Source organism: Zingiber officinale, chromosome 5B (assembly GCF_018446385.1).
Source record: "Zingiber officinale cultivar Zhangliang chromosome 5B, Zo_v1.1, whole genome shotgun sequence".
Classification (NCBI taxonomy): Eukaryota; Viridiplantae; Streptophyta; class Magnoliopsida; order Zingiberales; family Zingiberaceae; genus Zingiber; species Zingiber officinale.
In genome coordinates, this window is record NC_055995.1 from 113,513,882 (window position 1) to 113,537,730 (window position 23,849).

At 39.9% G+C, this 23,849-nt stretch overlaps 1 protein-coding gene across 1 annotated transcript; it reads right to left on the minus strand.

The window, feature by feature from the left end:
• Positions 1 to 22,233: 22,233 nt before the first annotated feature.
• On the minus strand, positions 22,234 to 23,109 carry LOC121985398 (abscisic stress-ripening protein 5-like). The gene is made up of 2 exons (XM_042538832.1): positions 22,700 to 23,109; positions 22,234 to 22,583 (listed from the first exon to the last, which is right to left on the minus strand). The coding sequence occupies exons 1-2, from the start codon at positions 23,057 to 23,059 to the stop codon at positions 22,401 to 22,403; spliced, it is 543 nt and encodes a 180-aa protein (XP_042394766.1). The 5' UTR covers positions 23,060 to 23,109; the 3' UTR covers positions 22,234 to 22,400.
• Between the last annotated feature and the right edge of the window lie 740 nt (positions 23,110 to 23,849).

The following is a 23,849-nucleotide window of genomic DNA, read 5'->3' on the forward strand; positions in this document are numbered from 1 at the left end:
AGCTCTTGGACTAAGAGACCATTTGGGCATGTAGTTAGTTAGAAGATGGATCTTTCATAGAACTCATTCCTCTATATAGCCTAAATAGGTTATGGCGATGTCCCAAAGGGAGTAGCGATTTTATGGGTGGTTTAGTAAGTCAATGTTAATTCTTTTACGGCTTGTCCGATCAATCATGTCTGATCAGTGGGGAGCCAATCGAAAAAGAGGGGGAGCAGAATCCCAGGTAAGTCTGGTCCGAGCCTGGAGTAGGGTCCTTAGAGAGTCTGTCCCATCGGTGGAGAGCCAATCGGGAAAGAGCAGGGAGCAGAGCCCCGAGTGAATCCGGTCCGAGTAAAGAGTGAGGCCCTTAGAGAGTCTATCTGATCGATAAGACCAATCTAGAAAGAGCAGGGAGCAGAACCTGAGTGAATCTGGTCCAAGTCGGGAGTGGGGCCCTTTGAGAGCCTATATGATCGGTAAGACCAATCGAGAAAGAGAGGGAAGCAGAGTCCCGAGTGAGTCTAGTTCAAGCTTGGAGTGGGACCCTTAGAGAGCATGCCCGATCGGCGAGAAGTTGATCGGGAAAAAGAGGGGAGCAAAACCCTAAGTGAGTCCAGTATGAGCGGGAGTGGGGCCCTTAGAGAATATGTCCGATCGATAAAATTGATCAAGAGAGTGGGTCCTATTAGGCCTTTTAACCTATTTTAAACTTTGACCGACACCGTACGAATTTGTTGATCCCCTAGATCCCACGGAAGGCCCTGTCCTATTCGTCTTATCAAATATTATCAAAGTTAAAGAACGGGTTTCAATCAATTTTGAATATAAAATAAACTAAATCTTTTATTCCCAAATGAATAAGAATAATTAAATTTGTTCAAAATAAAAATAGAAATCAAATGGCATTGGTAGTACTAATGAAAAATGGAACTTTCAAGGGCACTATATCCAATGAGGCTACTATTATCAAGGGATATTTTTAGAAAATTTAGAAATCATTTGCTAAAAATGATAAGGCCGTAACAAGTACGCTTCTAGTGATCTTGATTTCTATGAGGTATGGTATAAGAGCAAAGGCAATATAAGTGAGTCGCCTTTTAGGAGAACTATGAGAGAGTTGGCAAGGCGCTTGAGTGAGATAAAAATCTAAGACCTTGACTGTTAGACAAGGAGACATTAAAATTGGAGTTGTCTAAGGATTTTCTTGCATTTGGTTTTGGCTTCTCTAGGTGCACAATTCAATCAGTTCAAGGTTAGTTCAAAGAAGAGATGACCGAGCTCATTTTACATTGTGTGCAAGAAAAAGAAAGGTTGGAGCAAGAAAAGAGTGTTCACTTGGTTAGTACCTCAAAGGACAGTGGAAAGAAAAAGGAAGAAAGGTAAATTAAGAGCTTGCGGGTTGCGGCGGTCCAACAAAAAAAAATTTAAAAAAAATGAAAGAAAGAAACTAAGGGACACAATTCTTTCTTTTCCAATACTCTGAATATCTAAAGAGGGTCTATGCCAAATATCACATCCGAATAATAAAAAAAAAGGTACAAGTCTAGTTCCAGTTTGTGCCGAGGTTAATTTAACTTCAGTACCAAGTCAAACTTAATGGGATTCTAGTGCTACTTAATCATTAGAAGGTTTTACAAAAGTGAATTTATGTTGAAAGATTCATTTATATGGGTGATGACAAGCCTATTAAAATTAAGGCTATAGGATGTTTTAGATTATTACTTAGGACTTAGGAGTGGTTATTATTTAGATTTGAAAGACACTTTTTGTTGTACCGTCATTCAAATGAAATTTGGTTTCTACTTCCGCATTTGACAAATTTAGTTATCGCTGTTCACTTGGAGATTGTAAATTGTCTTTCTTTAATTTTGAATATTATTGGTATTAATTCTTTATTGTCTCTTGATAATCTCTATATGTTGATACAGTTGCCTTATTCAACGAAACCTTGCATGTTAATACTATTAGGGTGCGTTTGGTTCCGGGTTATTCTTGATAATCTTGGTTATTCATCCAAGGTTATCAACAAAAATCTTGTTTGGTTTAGGTATTCGATGATTCCCAAGTAATGTTCCATGCCCGACACGTCAGCAAAAGGGTCATGCAGCCCGGAATCGGAAAACCTCAGAAAACTAAGGGGGCGTTTGGTACGCGCGTTTTCCATTTTCATTTTCTGGAAAACGCGCGTTTTCTGGAAAATGGTGTTTGGTTTGCGTTTTCCGCGCGCGTTTTCTAAAAAATTGGCTATCGTTTTCTAGAAAAACAGAGAATGACAAAAAGTCGTTTTCTGTTTTCTAGAAAACGCGCGTTTTCCAGAAAATGAAAATGAAAACGGTGCAAACCAAACGCACCCTAAGGTTTTTCTTGATTCCGGGGTTAACGATTTTTTTTTACCAAAAATACCCTCCGATAAGAAAAAACATGAAAAAAAGAGAAAAAAATGTAAAAAAATATAAAAAAAATTTAAAATTTTTTAAAATGTATTTTTTTTAAAAAATAAATAATTTTTAAAAAAAATAAAAATAAAAATTTAAAAAATGTTAAAAAATTTTAAAAAAAATTATAAAAATTTAAAAAAAAATTAAAAAATTTAAGAATTTTAAAAAATAAAAAAAATTTATAAAAATTTATAAATTTTAAAAATAAATAAAAATTAAAATGTAAAAAAATAATAAATATAAATATAAATAATATAAAAATATAAAAACATTAAAAAATAAAAAAACACATAAAAAAGTAAAAAAATATACAAGAAAAAGAAAAGTAAATAAATATTAAAAAATAAATAAATAATAATAATAATAATATTATTATTATGTATAGTTAGTTTTGTAACTGAGGGTAATACGGTAAAATATTAAAGTAGGGTATTCATTAAAACCTTCAAACAAACAAGTTTTTGTTGCATTACCTAAGTTGAACCAAACAACATTTGGTTATGTTTTATTCCCTATAACCTTGGTTATGTGATTACCTGGTAATCACATAACCAAGATTATACATGATGACTTGAACCAAACGCACCCTTAGTGTCTACCCTAAATATCAATCACCAGATGGGCAATATGAGACTTTTTATCATAAATCAAAATAAAGCCCACGATTTTAATACTCACGTTATATTTTATATATGGATAAAATAAAATAAAATATCTTATTAGATAAGACTTAGAAGTTGAGTAAGTGATGAAACATAATCTTATCCGATAAGATCGTGTCACATCATGTCAATCCTAAAATCTCAACTTATATATAGTAGATAAATATGACGTGGGTGTGTGTGCGTGCTCGTGGACGAGTAGGGGTGAGAGGCTCCAATTGTACTCCTGAGATGAGCGACGATGGTGTGCTCGTGCAGATACCATAGAAACGCGAACATGTTGGTCGTGATGAGTTCGGCTTGACTCTCCAGATACACAAAGGATTCACACATCAAAGGTAACATTTCCTAACAAATGTTTAATAAGAATTCGCTTGGATCTCTAGCGAGTTCCGTTTTTTGTTGTGTTTTAATATTTGATTATGTTTTGGAACTCAACAGTAGTATTAAAGTCACTTACGAATTCAATTAAATCTTTTATATATTTGTTTTTATATCTTATATAGATAAACATGTTTATTATAATTAGAAGAATAATTTATGTGTGATTTTTATGGGTGTTTTGATTAATCTAGTATGAAACAGTAATGATGGTAGCTTCATGTTAATTTGATAATAAGAATGCTATAATTTGATTTTATTCGACTAAGCAAACAATGATGGTGGTTTTATGACTATTGATATTTTTGTGATAATTAATTGTGAATATTGTAAGATATTAATCATTCTGTTAATAATCAAATTAAAATTATGATTTAATTACAATAATGGATCTATATGTCATGAATAATTTGTGAAATTTGATTGTTATTATCAAATGAAAATATAGTAGCAACTCACTTAATGAGTTAAGGAAATCATGCTGAAATCGACTAGACTCTCTAGATACGTAAAGGATTTTACGCATCAAGAGGTAACATCTTTATAAAAACAATGATCTAATTAGAACTTGCATGGATCTTGATGAGTTCCTTTTCTATTTCTACTACATTTTCTTGTTTAACTTTTGCACGGAACCCAACAGTTGTATCAGAGCTACTTCCCAACAGTGGCACATACGGTAATTGATTGGCAACTCACGCTAATCGATTAGCAAAGACTAGAATCGATTGGTAGTTAAAACCAATTAATTAGCAAGGTTGTTTTTGGCTGAAAAAAATCTGATTTTAGTCGATTAAGCCACATTTAGGTCACTTAACTATACCTAAACCCATGAAATGCAAGGAAAAGAATTTAAGAGTAATTTTCTTGATGAAAATGAGAAAAGAATAATTAAAAGAGAGTAATTTAGAGTTAATGAGAAGGTTTAGATTCAAAGTTGAATTTTTATCCTTATAACTTCAATTTTAGAATTTTTCAAAGGTTTAGGAAGTACTCCAAAGCATTGTTGGTACAATAATAGAAGTTGAACCATGTTTTGAGGGGGAGATACATCTTAAAGGCATGATTTGGGCAAGAAAGGAAAATTTTTTATGGATGATGGGTGTATGCTTAAGGTTGAATATTGGAGACAATAAAAACGTATGAGACCTTTATTGTGAAGTTTGAATGACAAAAGGAATGAATCTTAGGAAAAGATTTTTGATGTGTGTTAATGGGGGAGAAAATTTATGGTTCAAGTTAGAAACCCCTCATTTATACCTGGCATGGGATGAAAAGGGAGTTGGGCTAATATGGGTTATCCTAATTTAAATATATTGTCAAACATAAAAAAAGGGAAGATTATTGGTGCAATTATCCTCGGGTTTAGGTTGACCAGTTTGACTAAGCTTGAGTTGACTCGAATTTGAGTTTAATGTTTGACAATATATAAGAGAGAAGTTAAGTAGATCAGGGGAGGACTAGATTTTTGTTTGGGAAAATCCTAACTAAATGTTATGCAATGGAAAATTTTAACTAGAGGTTAGACAATGGAAAATCCTAATTGAAGGTTAGGCAATAAAAAGTTTTAACTGGAGGTTAGGCAACAAGAAGTCCTCGTGGGACTAGGCAATGAAGACCTAATTGAGAACCAGACAATGAAAGTCCTAGGGGGCTAGGTAATGAAGACCTAGTTGGAAACTAGGTAGTTAAAGTCCTAGCGAGGCTAAGCAGTAGAAGACCTAGTTGGGAACTAGGCAACAAAAGTCTAATGGGAAGCTGACAAGGAAAGTCCAAGTGGGTCAAAGGTTGACTAAACATTTGGTGAAGAAGTCCTAGCAGGTCAATGTTGGACCGAATACTAGGTAACAGGACGTTCCAACGAGTCACGGATGATTCCAAGGTTGGGCAGAGGAGCCCTACACTCTGGTTCAGAGTTTAGGTTAGGCAATCGATTAGCTCGATCAATTAGCCCAAGTCCAATTGATTAGGCTGATTGATTGGATGCTTTTTGCTAAGTATAGTAAGGCTCAGAATCGATTCGCTAATTGATTAAGTTTTATGTTAATCGATGGGTGTTTTCATGTGAGAATAGAAGATCTTGGAATCGATTTAGACTTCACCAATTGATTAGGATAATCGATTGAAGGCTTTTGCAAGAGAGCACAAAATGTGCTGGAATTAATTGGGTAATTGATTTAGCATGGTTAATCGATTAGGGCAATCGAGTGAAGGTGTTTTCTTGAGTGAATAGAAAGGTGAGAAATTGACTGAGGCAATCAATTAGCTCATGGTAATCGATTAGCCATGTTTTCTCGAGAGAATAGAAAGCTTCATAATCGATTGAGAAATCGATTAGAAGCTGCTGAATTGATTGGTATATCTCACCAATCAATTAGATGAGCAAAAAGTCATTTTATAAGTTTTTGAACGGTCATATAACGTGACAATCGATTAAGAGTAAGGTCATTCGATTAGGAAGTACAAGTCGGCCCTAGAAAAGGGTTTTCATGAAGGTTTAAAGCACACACAGCTAGAGCCAGTTCATGAAGGTTTGGAACAAAGTGATGTTGCATTTCCATCCATTAAGAGGCAATGAAAGCAAGAAAAGAGTAAGGAATGCAAAGTTCCTCATTATAAACCCTACAAGTCGTTCTTGATTGTATTTTATGTGTTGCATTCTTGTTTTCTTGCTGTATTCTCATGTTTGAGCTTGTACGAGGCTTCTTCGTCTCTGGGAAGGAGATTTTCGTAATGCATCTATGAGAGTAAGGAGTGGACCATTGGATTAGTCATCTCAAAGAGATGAATACCAAGTAAAATCAAGATATGAGCATTGCTTCAAGTTTTCCGCTACAACATCAACTTTGAAGAAGCGAGCGAAGCTATTCACAACCTCTGCTCTCTACCTACCCTAATAATCCTGATAGGTCAAGGTTGACCGAATACTAGACAATAGGAAGTCTTGGTAGGTTAAGGTTGACCATATATCAAGCAAAAGAAGTCATGGTTACTTGAGGTCAATTTAATACCGAATAAGATGAGAATTCAGCTTTAGTAAGGTTGAAACATAAGTATTAGTCGATTAATAGGATGTATCGATCAACTAATGGATGCAAAAACCTCAATATGGTTGCTATAGTGATGATGAACTGTATTAAGCTACAGTACTAGTCGATTAATGGATTTAATCAGTTGACTGATAGGTAGTATAGTAGTGTACAGAAACTTCAAAATCGACTATTCGATTCGACTAATTTTTTATATCAATCAATTGATATTGATTAGGAACCGAACAAAAGCAAGTCAAAGCAGATTGTTCATGATCAGTCGACTATAGCGTTTATCAATCGACTGATGGTGATCAAACAAGTCAAGAAAGAGTTGTTCAGTATGTTTATGTAGGATCGAGATGTGCTAGAGGAGGGGTAAATAACACTCGTAATTTTTTCTTACTTTACAGAAAACACAGAATAAATGCAACCGAAATAGTAAGTAAAATAGTGGAAGTAAAACAATTGCTAACATGTGTTGGTTTTATTTGGTTCAGAACCTTTGACGACTCCTACTCCAAGGCCTGCGATCGTCGATCGCTTTCGTTGGGAAATTCACTATCAATTTAGAAAATCTTTACAAAGATAAGTACAATAGATTGATGGTTTAAGTACTACAATTGAAAATATACCGACGACTTTTGAGGATTTGGAAGGTCGTGCTTTCGGTCGTCGGAATTGCGTCGCGGAGTAGCAGGATCGTCCTTGGAGCAGCGCGCGAGAGAAAGGAAGCAAAAATGAAGTGTATCTAAGCCTTTAGTCAAGCACACCTTTTATGGGTTGTTGAAGGCACCTTCAACCCCATTGAAGGTGCCTCCAACTTGGATCCTTACCCTCGAATCCGTGGAGATGATAACTCCCGCATTCTACGAACTTTATCCCTTCGAAGGTGCCTTGAAGCTCATGGAAGGCGTCTTCCATCCGGTATCCAAGGTGCCTTCAGGTGCTTCGAAGGCACCTCCGCACCTCTTCCACGCGGGCCTTCGGCCAAGCCACCCGAGGCACCTCTAACAGCCCCAGAGGCACCTTAAACACTGTTCATCCGAGCTTTTTGTGTGCTTTTCACTCCTTGCAAGATACGTTAGTCCAAAATACCAAACATACCTTGCAAAATAAAGTTAGCACGATCAAATATGATTAATAGAACTGTTTGACAATCTCCAGACTATCTGGTTCTGAGTTTCAAATTTTTTAAAAATTGTAGGTCAAACCGATGTCTACTGTTCCCTCAACGGGAAATGCATCCTCACCTACTCATTTAGGAGAAATTACCTTTTGTCAGACCGATCTTCTAGACCGACTAGATTTTTGCTTAGAATCTGAGACGTCAGGACTTTATGTTGAACGTCTGATCCCCGACTTGTCCAGTCTTCCATCCGGTGTCTGCAACCCCCAAGATTTGTACCAAGTGTCCTCGACACTAGGATTTCGCCCAATGTCCTCAACCTGCCAAGGCTTTGCCCAGTCCCCCGGACCAGGACTTTGTCGCCTAACCGTAGCTAGGCTTTTCACCTGCCTAGCCTCAACTAGGGCTTTCCCTTTCCTAAGATCACTTAGGACTTTCCTGTACACTCAATTCAACTTGTTAGACAACAAGAAACCTTAACTTTGAGCCCTTTGTCATAATCAAATCTTAGGTTTGATCATTTGGTGCTCCCTGCACCAACAATCTCTCCTTTTTTAATTATGACAACTTGGTTCAAAAGTTAAGTAAAAATATATAGTATTTCAAAGAAAAAACATAGCAATTTTCATACTAAAGCAATTTTCATACTAAAGCAATTTTAGCTTTCCCTTAATTTATCACTCCCCCTTGACTTTTGACAATTCTCTCCCCCTTTGACATATATCAAAAAATAATTTAGGGAGGAAAAGTACTTTAGCTATTCAAATGCTTTAAAAAATACTTTCGAACAAAAAACTTCTTTTTCAGATAGTAGAAGTTTTACTTTGAAAGATTTTGAAAAGGAGAGTGTTTTTTTTTTAAAATAAAAAAGGAACGCGGCTAAAAACATAGTTTTTGAAACTTATTTTTTCAAAAATTTACAACTTTTAGTTTTAAAAACTTAGCTTTCTTATAAAGCTTTGAAAGAAAACTTTTAAAGGATACTTAAAGGTTTTGAGAAAGAACTTAGCTTTCTCTTTAATTAAAAACTTAGCTAAAAAAAACTTTATCAAATACTTCGCTTTTTGAAAAGATTTCAGAAAAACTTAGTTAATTTTTTTTCAAAAACTTATTTTTCCAGAAAAAACTATTTAAACTTGCCTTTTCAAAAAAAAAAAAATTAAGGTTATTTTTTAAAAAATAGTTAAACTTTCAAAAATAGTTATACAAAGAAAAACTTAACATCCTTTTAAAAAATATTTTAATATTTGAAAATAAAAATATTTAACTTAACTCTCTTTTTATCTCCCTTGATTAATACCAAAAAAAAATTTAGGTAACTTATCTAAGTTTGGGAATCCTAGAGTCCAAGAATAAATAATTAAGAATATATTTAAAATAAATTTTTTTTTATTTTCTATCTCACCCTTTCTAATTCTAAGTTGTCAAACATGTTAGGCTTATGAGTTTGTGTGAGATTGAGTTAATATTAATTTAATTTTGAAGTTGATTTTGAGTTTGAGAACATTATCTTTGAATTTAAATTTAAGAATATTTAAGATTAAATTTTGAAAATAAAATATGTAAGTTTGAATTTAAAAATATTGAACTTTAAATTTATGTAATTCTGACTTCTTGAAAATAATTAAGATTAAATTTAAATTTGAGTTTTAAAAATAAAATTTGAAAGATATTTAAGTCTGAATTATATTTTGAAATTCAAATTTGAAGATTAATTATGATGTAAAAATTACTTAATATTTAAAAATAATTAAGATTTTGATATTAGAATTTTAAAAATATATATATAATTTAAAAATTAATTAATATTTCAAAATAGTTAAGATTTTAAAATTAAAATTAAGATTGGTTTAAGTTTAAGTAAATTGAATTATATTTTCATTGATTAATTTAGGTTTAGGCTTTAATTGACTAATTTAAATCTAAATTCATCTCAACCTTTTTCTAAATTGTCAATCAAAGAACCTTATTCGTTTTGTGAGATGGTTAATTATATCTTCAAGTTTGATTAAAATTTAAGGATTGATTTATATTTGAGTTAGACTAAGATTTTACAGTTAGTCAATTTAAATATTCATTTCAATAATTGGCTTCCAGGTTGTGGCGAGGCATTAGGCCTTCTTGGGTATTGAAACAACAACCACTTCTAGACAAAGTCTTTTAAGGAAATTGAATATTTAATTTTTTTCCTGAAAATCTTAGGTCTAACTAGTCAAGTGTAGATCAAGTCTAAGTCCTTATATATCCTAATCTAAGCATGTATAGGGAAAGCAGTAAATCAAATATCAAACTATTCTACTTGATAACAAAAAATGATTTTTTTTATTAGCTACCCTTGGATTATAGTCTCGATAAGGTCTATCAAGGTAATAGATTTGATTCTTAGGGATCCAATATTGATTGAGTTCAACTTGAATACTCAGGTTAGACTTGGAGACACATGCTTGGACTACGTTTTTATTTGATCGATTTACTAAAGATAGGTATGATCTGAATCTTTGTTTGGCTTTATATCCGAGTCTGAATCGATTGAATATGACCCTTTGTTTTTTCAAGAATCAGATCAAGGTTCTTGGAACTCAAAGTGAATTGTTCCAATGAGTTCTTGAGTTCTTTGACTTGAGTTTTTAAATTGGAATTCTCTTCCTCAAGTTGTTGGACTTGAGTTGAGGTTATATCTTGAACTTGTTCAGTTAAAGAGCTCAGGTTAGTCTCCTCCTTAAGGGTTGTTACCTCCTTTTGGCGTGACTTGACCCGGATATTGGATTTGGCCAATGATGTGGATATGGTTTAGGGCAGGGAGGTAATTAGTGGAAAGGGGAGGGGTAATTTGGTAAAAGCATAGGGTAGGGTTTTAAGAGGGGCAATGTAGCATGCGAAAGGGGGGCTTCGTTCGTGTTTTGCTGCCGCCGTCATGGGGATCTCGCTACCAAGCTCCTCGCCGGCGTCGTCCGCCGACCTCCACTTCTTCTCCTCTCCCTCTCTTCTTCCTTGCGTGTGGTCGTTGTCGGACCGGCCACTGGCCCTCCCCTCTTCCTCAAACTCCGCTCTTTGCCGGCACTCGCCACTGCTCCTTCTCCTTCTCCTCAAGATGCCGCCACCGGATAAACACATCGCCGCCCCTCTCCCCTTTCCTCTCTCCTTCTCCTCTGCCGCTCGATGCACAATGAAGGCAGGAAGCCTTCTTCTCCCGCTCTCGCTGCCACCTTCGGGTAACGCCTCGCCGGTGACGGCTACCGCTCCCTTCTTCCTCTTTCTCCTCCCGGTGACAGCCATAGCCCCCTTCCCTCACGTGAAGTTCCTCCCGACGATAGCCACAACCCATCCTTTCTCCCTCCTCCTCCTCGCAACCCTGCCGCCGGAGAGACTCTTCCTCCTCGCGACACTGCCGCCGAAGAAGCCGCCCACCTTTCCTCCTTCCTTCTTTCTCCTCACGAAGCTGGCTGAGGACGCCGCTGCTCAAGCGTGGATGTCGTGTGCTTTCGATGTGGGTCGGACCTCCAGGCCCTCGTTGCCCGTGGACTCTGGTCTGATCGTGCTCTGTCTTTGTTGTTTTTCGGCCTGCGAGCCGAGCTTATGTTTTGATCCTTGTATCGTTGTCTTACGTGGGCGCACCCGCTGTATCCCGGTCTGCGTGCCGATCTCGTGTCTCGGTTTATGTGTAGATCTTGTGTCTCAGCCTACGTGTCGATCTCGTGTCCCGGCCTGCGTGCCGATCTGGTGTCCCGGTGTGCGTGCCAATCTCGTGTCTCGGTATACGTGTTGATCTCGTGTCCCGGTCTGCATGCCGATCTCGTGTTTCGGTCTGTGTGCCGATCTTATGTCCCGGTTTGCGTCCCGCTAGTATTTCCCGACCTGCAACTCGTCTTCCAGCTCTGTGTCGCACCCGGCTCCGCGTCGTCAGATCCAGCTCTTCATCGGTGCCAAGTCCTTTACTCTTTCGGGTCACGACAACTCGAGCAACGTCCCATCCGAGGGTGCCCCCTGGGCCAGGGTACATTTTTCGTATTCGCCTCTCATTTATTTTATTATTATATTATTAGCTTGTTACTTATATGTCCGTTGGATCCGCCTCAAGCCTCGGGGTACCAGGGACCGGGGGGACCCGGTCGCTGGCTGCAGGTAGCATTGACCAGAGGACTTCTGAAGACTTGGTCAAAATGGAAACCATCTCAGCACACTCCCCCTCCGAGTCATCACGACTCGGTCAACATTCCATCCACCTGACCCCGCAGTCTGTCTGACTCAGCTTCCGGACGGGATCAAATTTGGCGCCGTCTATGGGAATATCCTTCACCTGTTCTGGAACGTGAAGATGGATGACGTCGGGAGGTTCTTTGCCATTATCATAGTCCCGAAGGATCCTGACAGACATATTATCTTCTACACTCACTCTACGGGTATTCGGGAGTCGAGGAATTGAGTTGGAGTATCAGCTGGCCGACAGGTTAGTTTTTCCATTACATTTTTTCCTTGACTCCACGGGTATTCAGGAGTCAAGGGATCGAGACCAACCCTTAGCCGGTTGGCACGCTCCCCGATCAGGTACGTTACCAGCTCTGCTCCCTGTTTACGGCTATAGGAGCTACTATAGTTCCCTGATAAGAGAGTAAGATCCTAGTACTTGGTTAAAGACTAGGGCCTTCGATTTTTGATCGAACACTAGGGGCCCAGCTCCCCACTCATACACTAGGGACACAGCTCTCCGCTCTTACACTAGGGACACAACTCCCCGATCATTGACTCGCAGTACGACTTCTCGATCAGGATCTAGGAGCCTCGCTCTTTGATTACAGGCTAGGGGCATTACTCTCCAATTAAGGACCAAGGGCCCAGCTTCTCGATCAGGTGTGCTACAGGCTCTGCATCCTTCACCAGGAGGCTCTGCATCCTCTTACTGCTACAGGCTCTGCACCCTTCGTCATGGGGTTCTGCATTCTTTTACTGCTATAGGCACTTCATTCTATTATTACTATATGCTTTGTATGCTCCACCTATTTTGCGTCCTTTTTTACGTCTACAGGCTCTGCTCCCTTCACCTGCGGTGCTCTGCTTCCTTTTATTGCTACGGACTCTGCTCCCTTATATGGCTATGAGCTTCACTCCCTTTGATGGTCAGGGCTCAGATTATTCTTCTCCCTGACTCCGCGGACATTTGTGAGTCAAGGGATCGACACTATTTCTCTTACTAACTGTACGGACATTTGGGATTCGAGCCAGCCGGTTGACATCACTTCGCCATCAGGTATGATAAAGGCTCTATCCTCTCATATTTCTATGGGCTTCAAGGCTTATCATCCCCCGATCGGGGTCGAGTTATCGCCACTGGTCTCGGACCAGAGTATCACCACCGATCTCGGATCGGAGTATCGCTAACGATCTCTCGGTCGAGCTTCCAGACCAACTCTCGGTCGAGCTTCCAGACCAACTCCTGGTCAGGCCTCCAGAACATTTCCTGGTCAGGCCTCCAGATTGTTTCCTAGTCAGGCCTCCAAATTGTTTCCTGGTCAGGCCTCCAGATTGCTTCTTGGTCAGACCTCTAGATCAACTCCTGGTCAGATCTCCAGAACATTTCCTGGTAAGGCCTCCAGAGCATTTCCTGGTCAGGCCTCCACAGGCCTCCAGAACATTTCCTGGTCAGACCTCCAGAACACCTCCCGGTCGAGATTTCAGACTCTCGCCCCAGCGCGAGTTATAAGTGAGCATGCTCTCACGCCTCCAGACTCTCGCCTCAGTGCGAGTTATAAGTAAGCATGCTCTCACACCCAACGACCGGCAGGTCGGGTCCCAGACTCTCGCCCCAGTGCGAGTTATAAGTGAGCATGATCTCACGCCTCCAGACTCTCGCCTCAGTGCGAGTTATAAGTGAGCATGCTCTCACGCCCAACGACCGGCAGGTCAGGTCCCAGACTCTCGCCCCAGTGCGAGTTATAAGTGAGCATGCTCTCACGTCCAACGACCTCTCGGTCAGCACTCACTCCTCACTCGCTGCTCTGCCAGGCACTCATCATACTCGCTTCACTTGCCGCTCTGCCTGACACTCTCAGTTCGCGTTTTCGCTCATCGCTGTTGCTCGGTTGGCACTCACTCCTCACTCGCTGCTCTACCCTACACTCGCCATTCACGTTTCGCTCATCGATGTTGCTTGGCCATTTGCTCGACCATTCACTGGTACCACTCTGCTACTCGTTTTATGCCGATCGATCTATCGCTTGACATTTTTACTCCATCGCGCGCTTGTCACCGCTCGTCCATTATCGTTCCGCTAGCTTGGGTTTCTCCCTATTGCCCAGACAGCATTCTCTGTATTGCCCGGTCGCGGTTTATTGACGCTCAGTCGGTATTTTCTCGGTAGTGCTCACGACTTTACTCGTCAATTCGTCAATCTATTACCTGGTCACAATTTACTATCGTTCGGATGACATTTTCCTGGTCGTGATTTATTGGCGCTTGGTCGACACTTTTCGATCGCTCGGTCGTGGTTTGTTGTCGCTCGATCGTGTGCTCGGGACTGCTCGCCTAGCATCTCTATACCCGATTTACGCTCTCCTGATGTTTCGGTTGACATTTTCTCGGTCGTGGTCTACTATCGCTCAGTCGACACTTTCCCGGTATCACTCGGTCTCCCTCAGCATCTGATCGATCGCTTGCTCGGCATGCGCTTCGTATTATTTCTCACCACTCGCTCGATATTATTTGAGTCACCTGCTCGGCAACGCCACATCTACTCATTCGACGTGATAAGACAAACCCAGTGATCTGATTCCGCGTTCGGTAGCGATTTTGTTTTAAGGCTTGGTCTAGTCAGTCGGACTTGCGCCTCCTTCGACTAGACTTGAAGGGGAGGCTTGTGATGTGGATATGGTTTAGGATAGGGAGGCAATTAGAGGAAAAGGGAGGGGTAATTTGGTAAAAGCACAGGGTAGGGTTTTAAGAGGGGACACTGTAGCATGTGAAAGGGGGGCTTCGTTCGTGTTTTGCTGCCGCCATCATGGGGATCTCGCTACCAAGCTCCTCGTCGGCGTCGTCCGCCGACCTCCACTTCTTCTCCTCTCCCTCTCTTCTTCCTTGCGTGTGGTCACTGTCGGACCGGCCACTACCCCTCCCCTCTTCCTAATGCTCTGCTCTTCGCCGACACTCGTCACTGCTCCTTCTCCTTCTCCTCAAGATGCCGCCATCGGATAAACTCATCGCCGCCCCTCTCCCCTTTCCTCTCTCCTTCTCCTCTACCGCTCGATGCACAGTGAAGGCAGGAAGCCTTCTTCTCCCTCTCTCGCTGCCACCTTCGGGCAACGCCTCGCCGGCGACGGCTACCGCTCCCTTCTTCCTCTTTCTCCTCCCGGTGACGGCCATAGCCCCCTTCCTTCACGTGAAGTTCCTCCCGATGACAGCCACAGCCCATCCTTTCTCCCTCCTCCTCCTCGCAACCCTGCCGCCGGAGAGACTCTTCCTCCTCGCGACATTGCCGTCGGAGAAGCCACCCACCTTTCCTCCTTCCTTCTTTCTCCTCGCGAAGCTGGCTAAGGACGCCGCTGCTCAAGCGCGGATGTCGTGTGCTTTCGATGTGGGTCGGACCTCCAGGCCCTCGTTGCCCGTGGACTCTGTTCTGATCGTGCTCTGTCTTTGTTGTTTTTCGACCTACGAGTCGAGCTTATGTTTTGATCCTTGTATCGTTGTCTTACGTGGGTGCATCCGCTGTATCCTGGCCTGCGTGTCGATCTCGTGTCCCGGGCTACGTGCCGATCTTGTGTCTCGATCTGCGTGTCGATCTCGTGCCCCAATCTGCGTGCCGATCTCGTGTCCCGATCTGCGTGTCGCTAGTATTTCCCGACCTGCAGCTCGTCTTCCAACTCTGTGCCGCACCCGGCTCCACGTCGTCAGATCTAGCTCTTCATCCGGTGCCAAGTCCTCTACTCTTCCGGGTCACGACAACTCGAGCAACGTCCCATCCGAGGGCGCCCTCTGTGCCAGGGTACGTTTTTCGTATTTGCCTCTCATTTATTTCACTATTATATTAATAGCTTGTTACTTATATGTCCGTTAGATCCACCTCGAGCCTCGGGGTACCAAGGACCGGGGGGACCCGGTCGCTGGTTGTAGGTAACGTTGACCAGAGGACTTCTGAAGACTTGGTCAACACGGAAGCCATCTCAGCATACTCCCCCTCCGAGACATCACGACTCAATCAACATTCCATCCACCTCACCCGGCGGTCTGCCTGACTCAGCTTCCGGACGGGATCAGCCAACTTTCTCAATAAGTGTGTAATTAAGTTTTGTAATTCATCTACTTGAGTACCAACTACTAGAGAACTTACAATATTGTTTGGTCCTTCGGAAATGGATACGGATCCGTGGCTTCTTTCGGAATCGATTTCTGATTCAGCTCCGATTTCAGACTCAGACTCAATTTTGGCAACGTATGCTTGTACATGTAGAGCAAGGAAGCTTGCTTGCTTGTGTTCTTCGTCAGAGTCTTCCGAGGATTCAACCCATGTTGCTTTCAAAGCCTTCTTTCTTCTTTGCTTTTGGTTTGGACATTCCGGCTTGTAGTGTCCCTTCTTATTGCAGCCATAGCAGATAACTTCGGACTTGGCCTTCATGCCCGATTGAGACACCTTCTTCTTAAGTACTTTTCGAACTGGTTTGACTAGTTCGGTGGTGACTTCGTCTTCGGAATCCAATTCGTCTTCAGATTGAGGTTTGGTTCTGTACTTAGGCTTCGACTTCAAGTTTATGAGTTTCTTTGCAAGTAGCGCAATACCTTTCTCGATCTGAGTAGTATTAATTTGTTCATAAGTTTAAATTTAGAAAATAATTCATTTAATCTAATTATGGAAAGATCCTTGGATACCTTGTAAGTATCAACCATTGATGCCCAAAGTGTATTCCTAGGAAAGGTGTTTAACACGTACTTGATGATGTCGTGATTCTCCACTTTTTGTCTGATCGCTTGGAGGTCGTTCAGAAGATCTTGGATGTAAACGTGTAACTGACTCGCTGACTCACCTTCCTACATTTTAATGTTATATAACTTATTTAATATTAAGCCACGTTTATGTACATTAGTGTCGAAGGTGCCCTTGTGCAGCTCGATTAGTTTTTCTCATAATTCCTTGGTGCTGTTGAAGGAGTTGACCCGGTTCAGTTCTTTTTGGGTTAAGCTGCATTGAAAAGTCTGGGTTGCCTTTACATTTGCTTCAATCTTCCTCTTTGTTTGTGCATCCTGCTTGTCACAGGGGATGGATAATCTATCTTTTGTGGGAAATGTGAATCCGGTTTAGATTATGATCCACATTTCTACTTGGGTCTTGAGATGGTATTCCATTCGACTTTTCCAGTACTCGAAGTCTTCACCATAGAAAAGAGATGGACGAGCGGTGATGTAACCTTCTTGGTGGGCCATTTAGAAAAATCTTCCACACAATAAAAAAAATGACAAATGTCTCAAGACTTGGTGTTGGATTAGTAGTGCTAGAGAAGAATAAAATAAGCGTATTTCACTAATTTAAATAATAATAATAATATATTATAACAAATTTGTAAAATGCGATATTTTACCAACTCTGACTAATGGTGAAAAAATAAAAGTGAATTTAAAAAAAATAGATGGAAAAAATGAAAGGTTTAAGAATAATTTTTAAACAAAAGCGATATACAATTTTCTTTTTCAAAAAGGAACCTCCTGCTCGATTGGTGGTTTCACCAATTCAGAGCGGCCTCGCTCTGATACTAATTGTAGAATCAAGACGTGTGGTGAATAACACTCGCGACTTGTTTTCACTTTTCGGAAAACACAAAATAAATGCAACGGAAATAGTAAACAAAATAGCGGAGGTAAAACAATCGCTAATACATGTTAGTTTTACTTGGTTCGGAGCATTTGACGACTCCTACTCCAAGGCCCACGATCATCGATCGCTTTTGTTGGGCAATTCACTATCAATTCAAAAAATCTTTACAAAGACAAGTACAATAGATTGATGGTTTAAGTACTACAATTGAAAATATACGGACGACTTTTGAGGATCTGGAATGTCGTGCTTTCGGTCGTCGGAGTCGTGTCGCGGAGTAGCAAGATTGTCCTTGGAGCAGCGCGCAGGAGAAAGGATGCGAAAATGAAGTGTATCTAAGCCTCTGGTCAAGCACACTTTTTATGGATTGTTGAAGGCACCTTCAACCCCATTGAAAGCGCCTCCAGCTCAGATCCTTATCCCTGAATCTGTGGAGACAATTACTCCCACAGTCTACGAAGTTTATCCCTTTAAAGGTGCCTTTAAGCTCATGGAAGACATCTTCCATCCAATATCCAAAGCGGCTTAGGTGCTTTGAAGGTGCCTCTGCGCCTATTCTGTACGGGCCTTCGACCAAGCCACCCGAGGTGCCTCCAACAGTCTCGGAGGCGTCTTAAACACTGTTCATTCGAGTTTTTTGTATGTTTTTCACTCCCTACAAGATACGTTAATCTAAAATACTAAATATACCCTGTAAAACAAAGTTAGCATGATAAAATATGATTAATAGAACTATTTGACAGTCTCCGAACTATCCAATTCTGACTTTCTGATTTTTCAAACATTCTAAGTCAAACCGACGCTTACTGTTCCCTCAACGGGGAATGCATTCTCACCTACTCTTCTCAGGAGAAATTACCTTTTGTCAGACCGGTCCTCCAGATCGAATGGACTTTTGCTCAACGTTCGAGATGTCAGGATTTCATGCTGAATGTTCGATCCCCAACCCGTCCAGTTTTTCACCCGGTGTCTGCGACCCTTGGGATTTTCACCTAGTGCCTCGACACTAGGATTTTGTCCAACGTCCTCGACTTACCAAGGTTTTGCCCAGTCCCCCAAACCAGGACTTCATCGCCTCACCACAGCTAGGACTTTCCACCTATCGAGCCTCAACTAGAACTTTCCTTTGCCTAAGATCACTTAGGACTTTTCTGCACACTCAGTTCAACTTATTAGACAACAAGAAACCTTAACTTTGAACCCTTTGTTATAATCAAAACTTAGGTTTGATCGTCTGGTGCTCCCTACACCAACAGTTTAAACAATTAGATTTGACAAGGAAGTCGATTCATGGGTAAGATCAGTCGACTGTCAAGTGGAAATCAATCCCGACTTGAAGGCTATAAAGGAAAGGTTTTGGAGAGATTTTCGGAGTCGGCTCTTAAGGGTTTAGAGATGAAGTGCTGCTGTATTTGTCACCACCAAGAGGCAATCCAAAGTGATAAAAGAGCAAGCAAAACAAAGTTGTTATTATAAAGTTATTTTTGCTTTTAATTGTATTTACATTCTTGCTTTTTGTTGTGAAAATAAGTTGTAAGAGATTTCTCTACCTCTAAAAAGTATTCGAGAAGGTGAAGATTTAATTGTGATAGATCGCTAGGACTATGTCTTAGATTAGTCGTCCTATGAAGTGAATATTAAGTAAAACTAAGGTGTTTTGCATGTGACATCAAGTTGGATTCAAATATTTCATTACGTATTTAAACGATGAGTCCATAATTGAGATAAAACGATAGAATGTATCCACCTCCTCCCCTTTAGCTGGTAAGGTCCTAACATAAAATGCTTAATTGTTAAATGTATGCCTCCATTATTTGTTTTTAGAACTTTGGTTGAGATTTTTTTTTTTGGGGTTTATTTACACTCTTTCTGATCCCACCACAGTTTAAGGAGGACCAATTGGAGGCATGTCTCGATCATATTTTATATAATTTTCATGTTACACGGCCATATTTAATTGATGCCATTCAGTTATATTAATATTCATAACCATTGAAAGTTCAGTTGCGATTAATGTAATAGATAGTCTTGATCCAATATTTGTATGATTGATGAATGAGATTGTGATTGTACCGAATGCTCTGATTCAAGATGACAAAATATGTGTATCTAAAATTTCAGGATAAATATATTTCTAATATAAGATATGTAGTTCAAGTAAGAAATTGTTAAAAAAATAATCATGTGGACTAATACATTTAATTAAATATCTTTATAAAAGACAATCTTAAAAGTAACCCAATTAAGTTATTTGTATAGAGCCTTATTTTCTTATTTATTATTTTGTGATGGGCTAAATCAGAAATAATAAAAAATTATAACTCTAGTTGAGATCCCCAGTTTATATGTAACTGTCACTTTTACCGACAATCCATCATCATTAAATGCTAAAGAATGGATATTGATCTGAAATATTTTAATAACACTCTGAGAAATCATTAAAATAATGTAAAATAGTATGGACGTATTAAATATCCACATCAATTATCTTATTCAAAATTTTATTTTAAAATTTAAATAAAATAATTAAAAAATTTCTATACAGTTATCCTATCTTATCTATTCCTTAAATTTAGATTTGATAAACAATAATTATCTAAATTTAGAAAATGAAACATCTATCCTAAAAATAAAATAATATTTCTTTTTAATCTCTCTTCTCCCATTCAATCTTTTCAATATCTCTCCTTCCATTCATTCCATAAATATAATAATAAAAATAGAAAAAAGAAGAGAAAATAATAAAAAAAATTAAGGATGATAAAAATTTTAGGGTATTTAATGTAATGTGTAAGCGGCGAACAAATAAAACGTCGTCACTAATATTTTAATCATTATTAAAATACTTATTTATTAAATACATTTAGCGTGAAAAGTAATATTAATAGTAATATTAATATTAGCAATGATCTCAAAGCGGTCGTCATTGGAGCACCTTTTATCATGTTATTGTAGTGTCTATATACACATCTTAAAATGAATGCACATGTTCCTAAACGTCTTAGAAAAAGATAAGTCTGAAAATATCCTTGACACCTTCCCTTAAGTAAGTATGCAAATCCCTAATATGACATGTTGAAAGTTTCTATCGTACGATTTATCTATGAAACATATTCTATTGTCAGTGGCATAAACCTCCAAAATGGTACGAGAGGGTACGTAGATGGATCCCACTATAGGTCGACCGGTGGACGCTCGACAGGGACACACCCCGCTCGACTGTGCTACACAGAACAATCTCCTTTCACTTAGTTTTTTCGTTGTCAGAGGGCTGCCTCTCATCCGGATGGACACGCCTTCGGCGGACGGGGGATGTATTACTTATTTGTTTCTTAGTCTCGTGTTATTCATTTGCCCATGCACCTTCGCTCGGACATGTCATCCACTCGGATATGTCGTCCGCTCGGTCGTAACTGGCCCGCTTAGCTAATTTTGACGTCTTCCTTAACTTTAACTTCCACATTAATCGATCTTCCTTACTTTGACCTATCTTTGATGGGGCACTCTTCACCACATCACACTAAATGACGTTTTTCCTATACCATAAGATTAAACATCTAGCATTGTGGATTCCAATACGATTCAGATATATTATTATTTATTATGTTGATAGAATACGAAAGATCTTAAATTTAGATTTTGATTTTAAATCTAAAATTATTTTTCTAACAGATAGATCAAAACAAACTTGAATAGATACATATAGAAAATTTATAAAAACAATACTAAGTAGGATAAGAGGTCGATGATCAAAGAATTCACAACCTAGAGTTGAACTCTAGAATTAAACACCTTAATATAAAAGTAATTTGTAGTAGAGTTGAACCCATCTTGTCGGCTGTTTGCCATTGGAGATCATTATGCAGAGTTGGACGAGTGAGAGCCATACAATTGTCCTTCACTAGTTGTGACCTTCCCAGGAGGGGGACACTTAATTATTAAGCTAGCTCCATCATTGAATATAATTAATACTTCTCGCAACACCATTTACAAACTAGCTAGAGTTGAACTTTAGAGTTGATCTTACTTGAGAAAGCACTTTTTATCATGTAAAATTAAGAAGTGCAACGGCAATTAAGTCAAGAAAGATCTGATATATGCTATAATGGTAAAATACTCATAGGATCAATTAAGAGAATTAGAATCAGAATCTCATTAGAAATAAATATTTTAGAAATTAATTGCATCAGTTGAAAATTGACTCTAAAATTTGTTGGAGTAAATATCCATATCATTTTCATAACAAAAGGAGAGGCGAGAAAATAACTATTTTTATTTCTGATTGTTAATAGCATTGATTATTTATTTTATGATAAAAGAAAGGTGATAAAAAAAAATTGATAATAGTTTAAATACTATTTTTTCTTTAAAAAAAATTAGTCATAAATACTTTGAATGTAGTAGAGATCTTCTAGTCCGCAAATTGTGGATCAGAGGATGATCCATTGATGATGACCTTTGATTTGGATGGATCCCACCTATTTAAAAGTATAGTCCATCCAAATCAAAAGTCCTTATATAGTGAATTATCTTTTGATCCATAATTTATGGACTAGAGGATCTGCTTTTTTTGAATGGGCATAGGACATTATATAGTTCATTTAAGAAGAATATGCTTACTTTAAAATATTTTCAAATATAGATATTTTTAAAAATCTCAATAGTGAGTATATTTCTTATTATTGTCCACTCAGTTGATTTTTTTCCAAAAAAAATATTTTATTAACGAACAAAGTCACTTCAAATTTTTTTTCAATCACTTTCAATAACAACTCAAATCATATTTCTATAATTCTGGTTTCACTAATAAAAACTAATATTGATAGAAGGAAATCCAAACCATATTATTTATTACTTCAAACACTGAAATCCTCACAATAATACGCAGGAAGAAATATAATATAATATAACATAATATAATATAATATAATATAATATAAGCATGGTACTGCAACTCCGACGACACACGACGACGTCACACAGAGTTTAGAAGAGATGATGGTGCTTCTTCCCACTTGCTTCCTCCGCCTCCTCCTCGGATTCCTTCTTCTCATGGTGCTCGTGGAAGGCGTAGCCTCCGCTTCCCACCGCCGCTGCCGCCGCCACCTCCTCCTCTATCTTGTGCCTGTGCGCGTGCTCAGGGTCCTTCTTCGCCTCGTGCTTCTCGTACTTCGCCACGCACACAACTCGATTAGATTAATTAATTATGATATGGATCGATCGATCGATCGATCCATGCGTATATAATTAATTTAATAAAGACCGATCGAGTCGAGTAGAGTTACCAAGGCGAAGGCGCCGGCGGCGATGGCTCCCATCTCGCCGAGGTGCTCCTTGTGCTTGTGCTGCTTCTCCTCATCCTTGTAATTGTCGTAGTCGTCGGAGGTGGAGTCGGTGGTGAAGGTGCTCTTAGTGTAGCCGGCGGCATCATCGGCGGGCGGTTCCGAGTAGACCGCGTCCTCGGCTAGCTGATCGGAGTAGGGCACGTCCTCGGCGGGCTGTTCCGAGTAGGACAAGTTCTCGGCGGGCTGATCCAAGTAGGAAAAGTTCTCGGCGGGCTGATCGGAGTAGGGCACGTCCTCGGCGGGCTGCTCCTCCTCCTTGTGGTGGTGGAAGAGGTGGTGGCGGGGCTTCTCCTCCGACATCGATCCTTGAGCTAGTTGGGTCGACGCGTTTAAGATGCCGGGAGCAGCTGAGACGAGGCTATATATATAGTGTCGCGGGAGCGAGGAGAAGGGTGCGATTGGAGCAAGTGGACGGCGATCTCCGCGTCCAAGTTGGCTTAACATTAACTAGGAGCGCAGTTAATGCCAACTTATCGGAAAATTGCCTCTAACAACCAGCTTAACTCATTCGGAGCCTTCGATCGCCTCCGCTGTCGGATCCAACGGCGCTGGAGTTTCGTCGGCAGGCCGAGAAGTGAGAACGAGAAGCGGCAGAGGGGACGGAGCCCGACAGCGTCTTCAACGCGGAGTTTTTAGGGTGTGGGTACGACTGGGGTGTCTGTTCAGTGGGGATGGATAGGGCGGACTGAGTTGGCCCAGGGAACAGCTGTTGTTTATGTGGAGAGATCCAAGAGGGAGATACGGAGTGGGGCCGGGGAGATCCAGGAGGAATGGCCGTTGGGGCATGTGCGAGTTGGGTGGCTCCCACCTATTGTCGGCCAGGGATCGGATAAGTATGATGACCTGGTATTTGCCCCTGCGTATTCTTGTCGCTTCCATCTCGACCATTTGTTTTGTCATTGGATCTGATCTCGACCGTACGTCCATTCGCACTTGTATTAGCTCTGCTTGTTCAGTTGGCTGCACGGTTCAGCTTCTGTTGTTTTTCTAGCCGATTAATTCGGGAAGTGGAAGGCGTGATTCGCCCATCGAATATACTCGGAAGTGCCAGCTAGTCCGTTAGAATCATCTCATGATCGGGAAAATTATG

Excerpts from the sequence above, each read along its gene's own strand:
- LOC121985398 (XM_042538832.1), bottom strand. The coding sequence starts at position 23,059 with ATGTCGGAGGAGAAGCCCCGCCACCACCTCTTCCACCACCACAAGGAG. Across the intron at positions 22,584-22,699 it reads CCGCCGGCGCCTTCGCCTTG|TACGAGAAGCACGAGGCGAA; the intron begins GTAACTCTACTC and ends TGCGTGGCGAAG.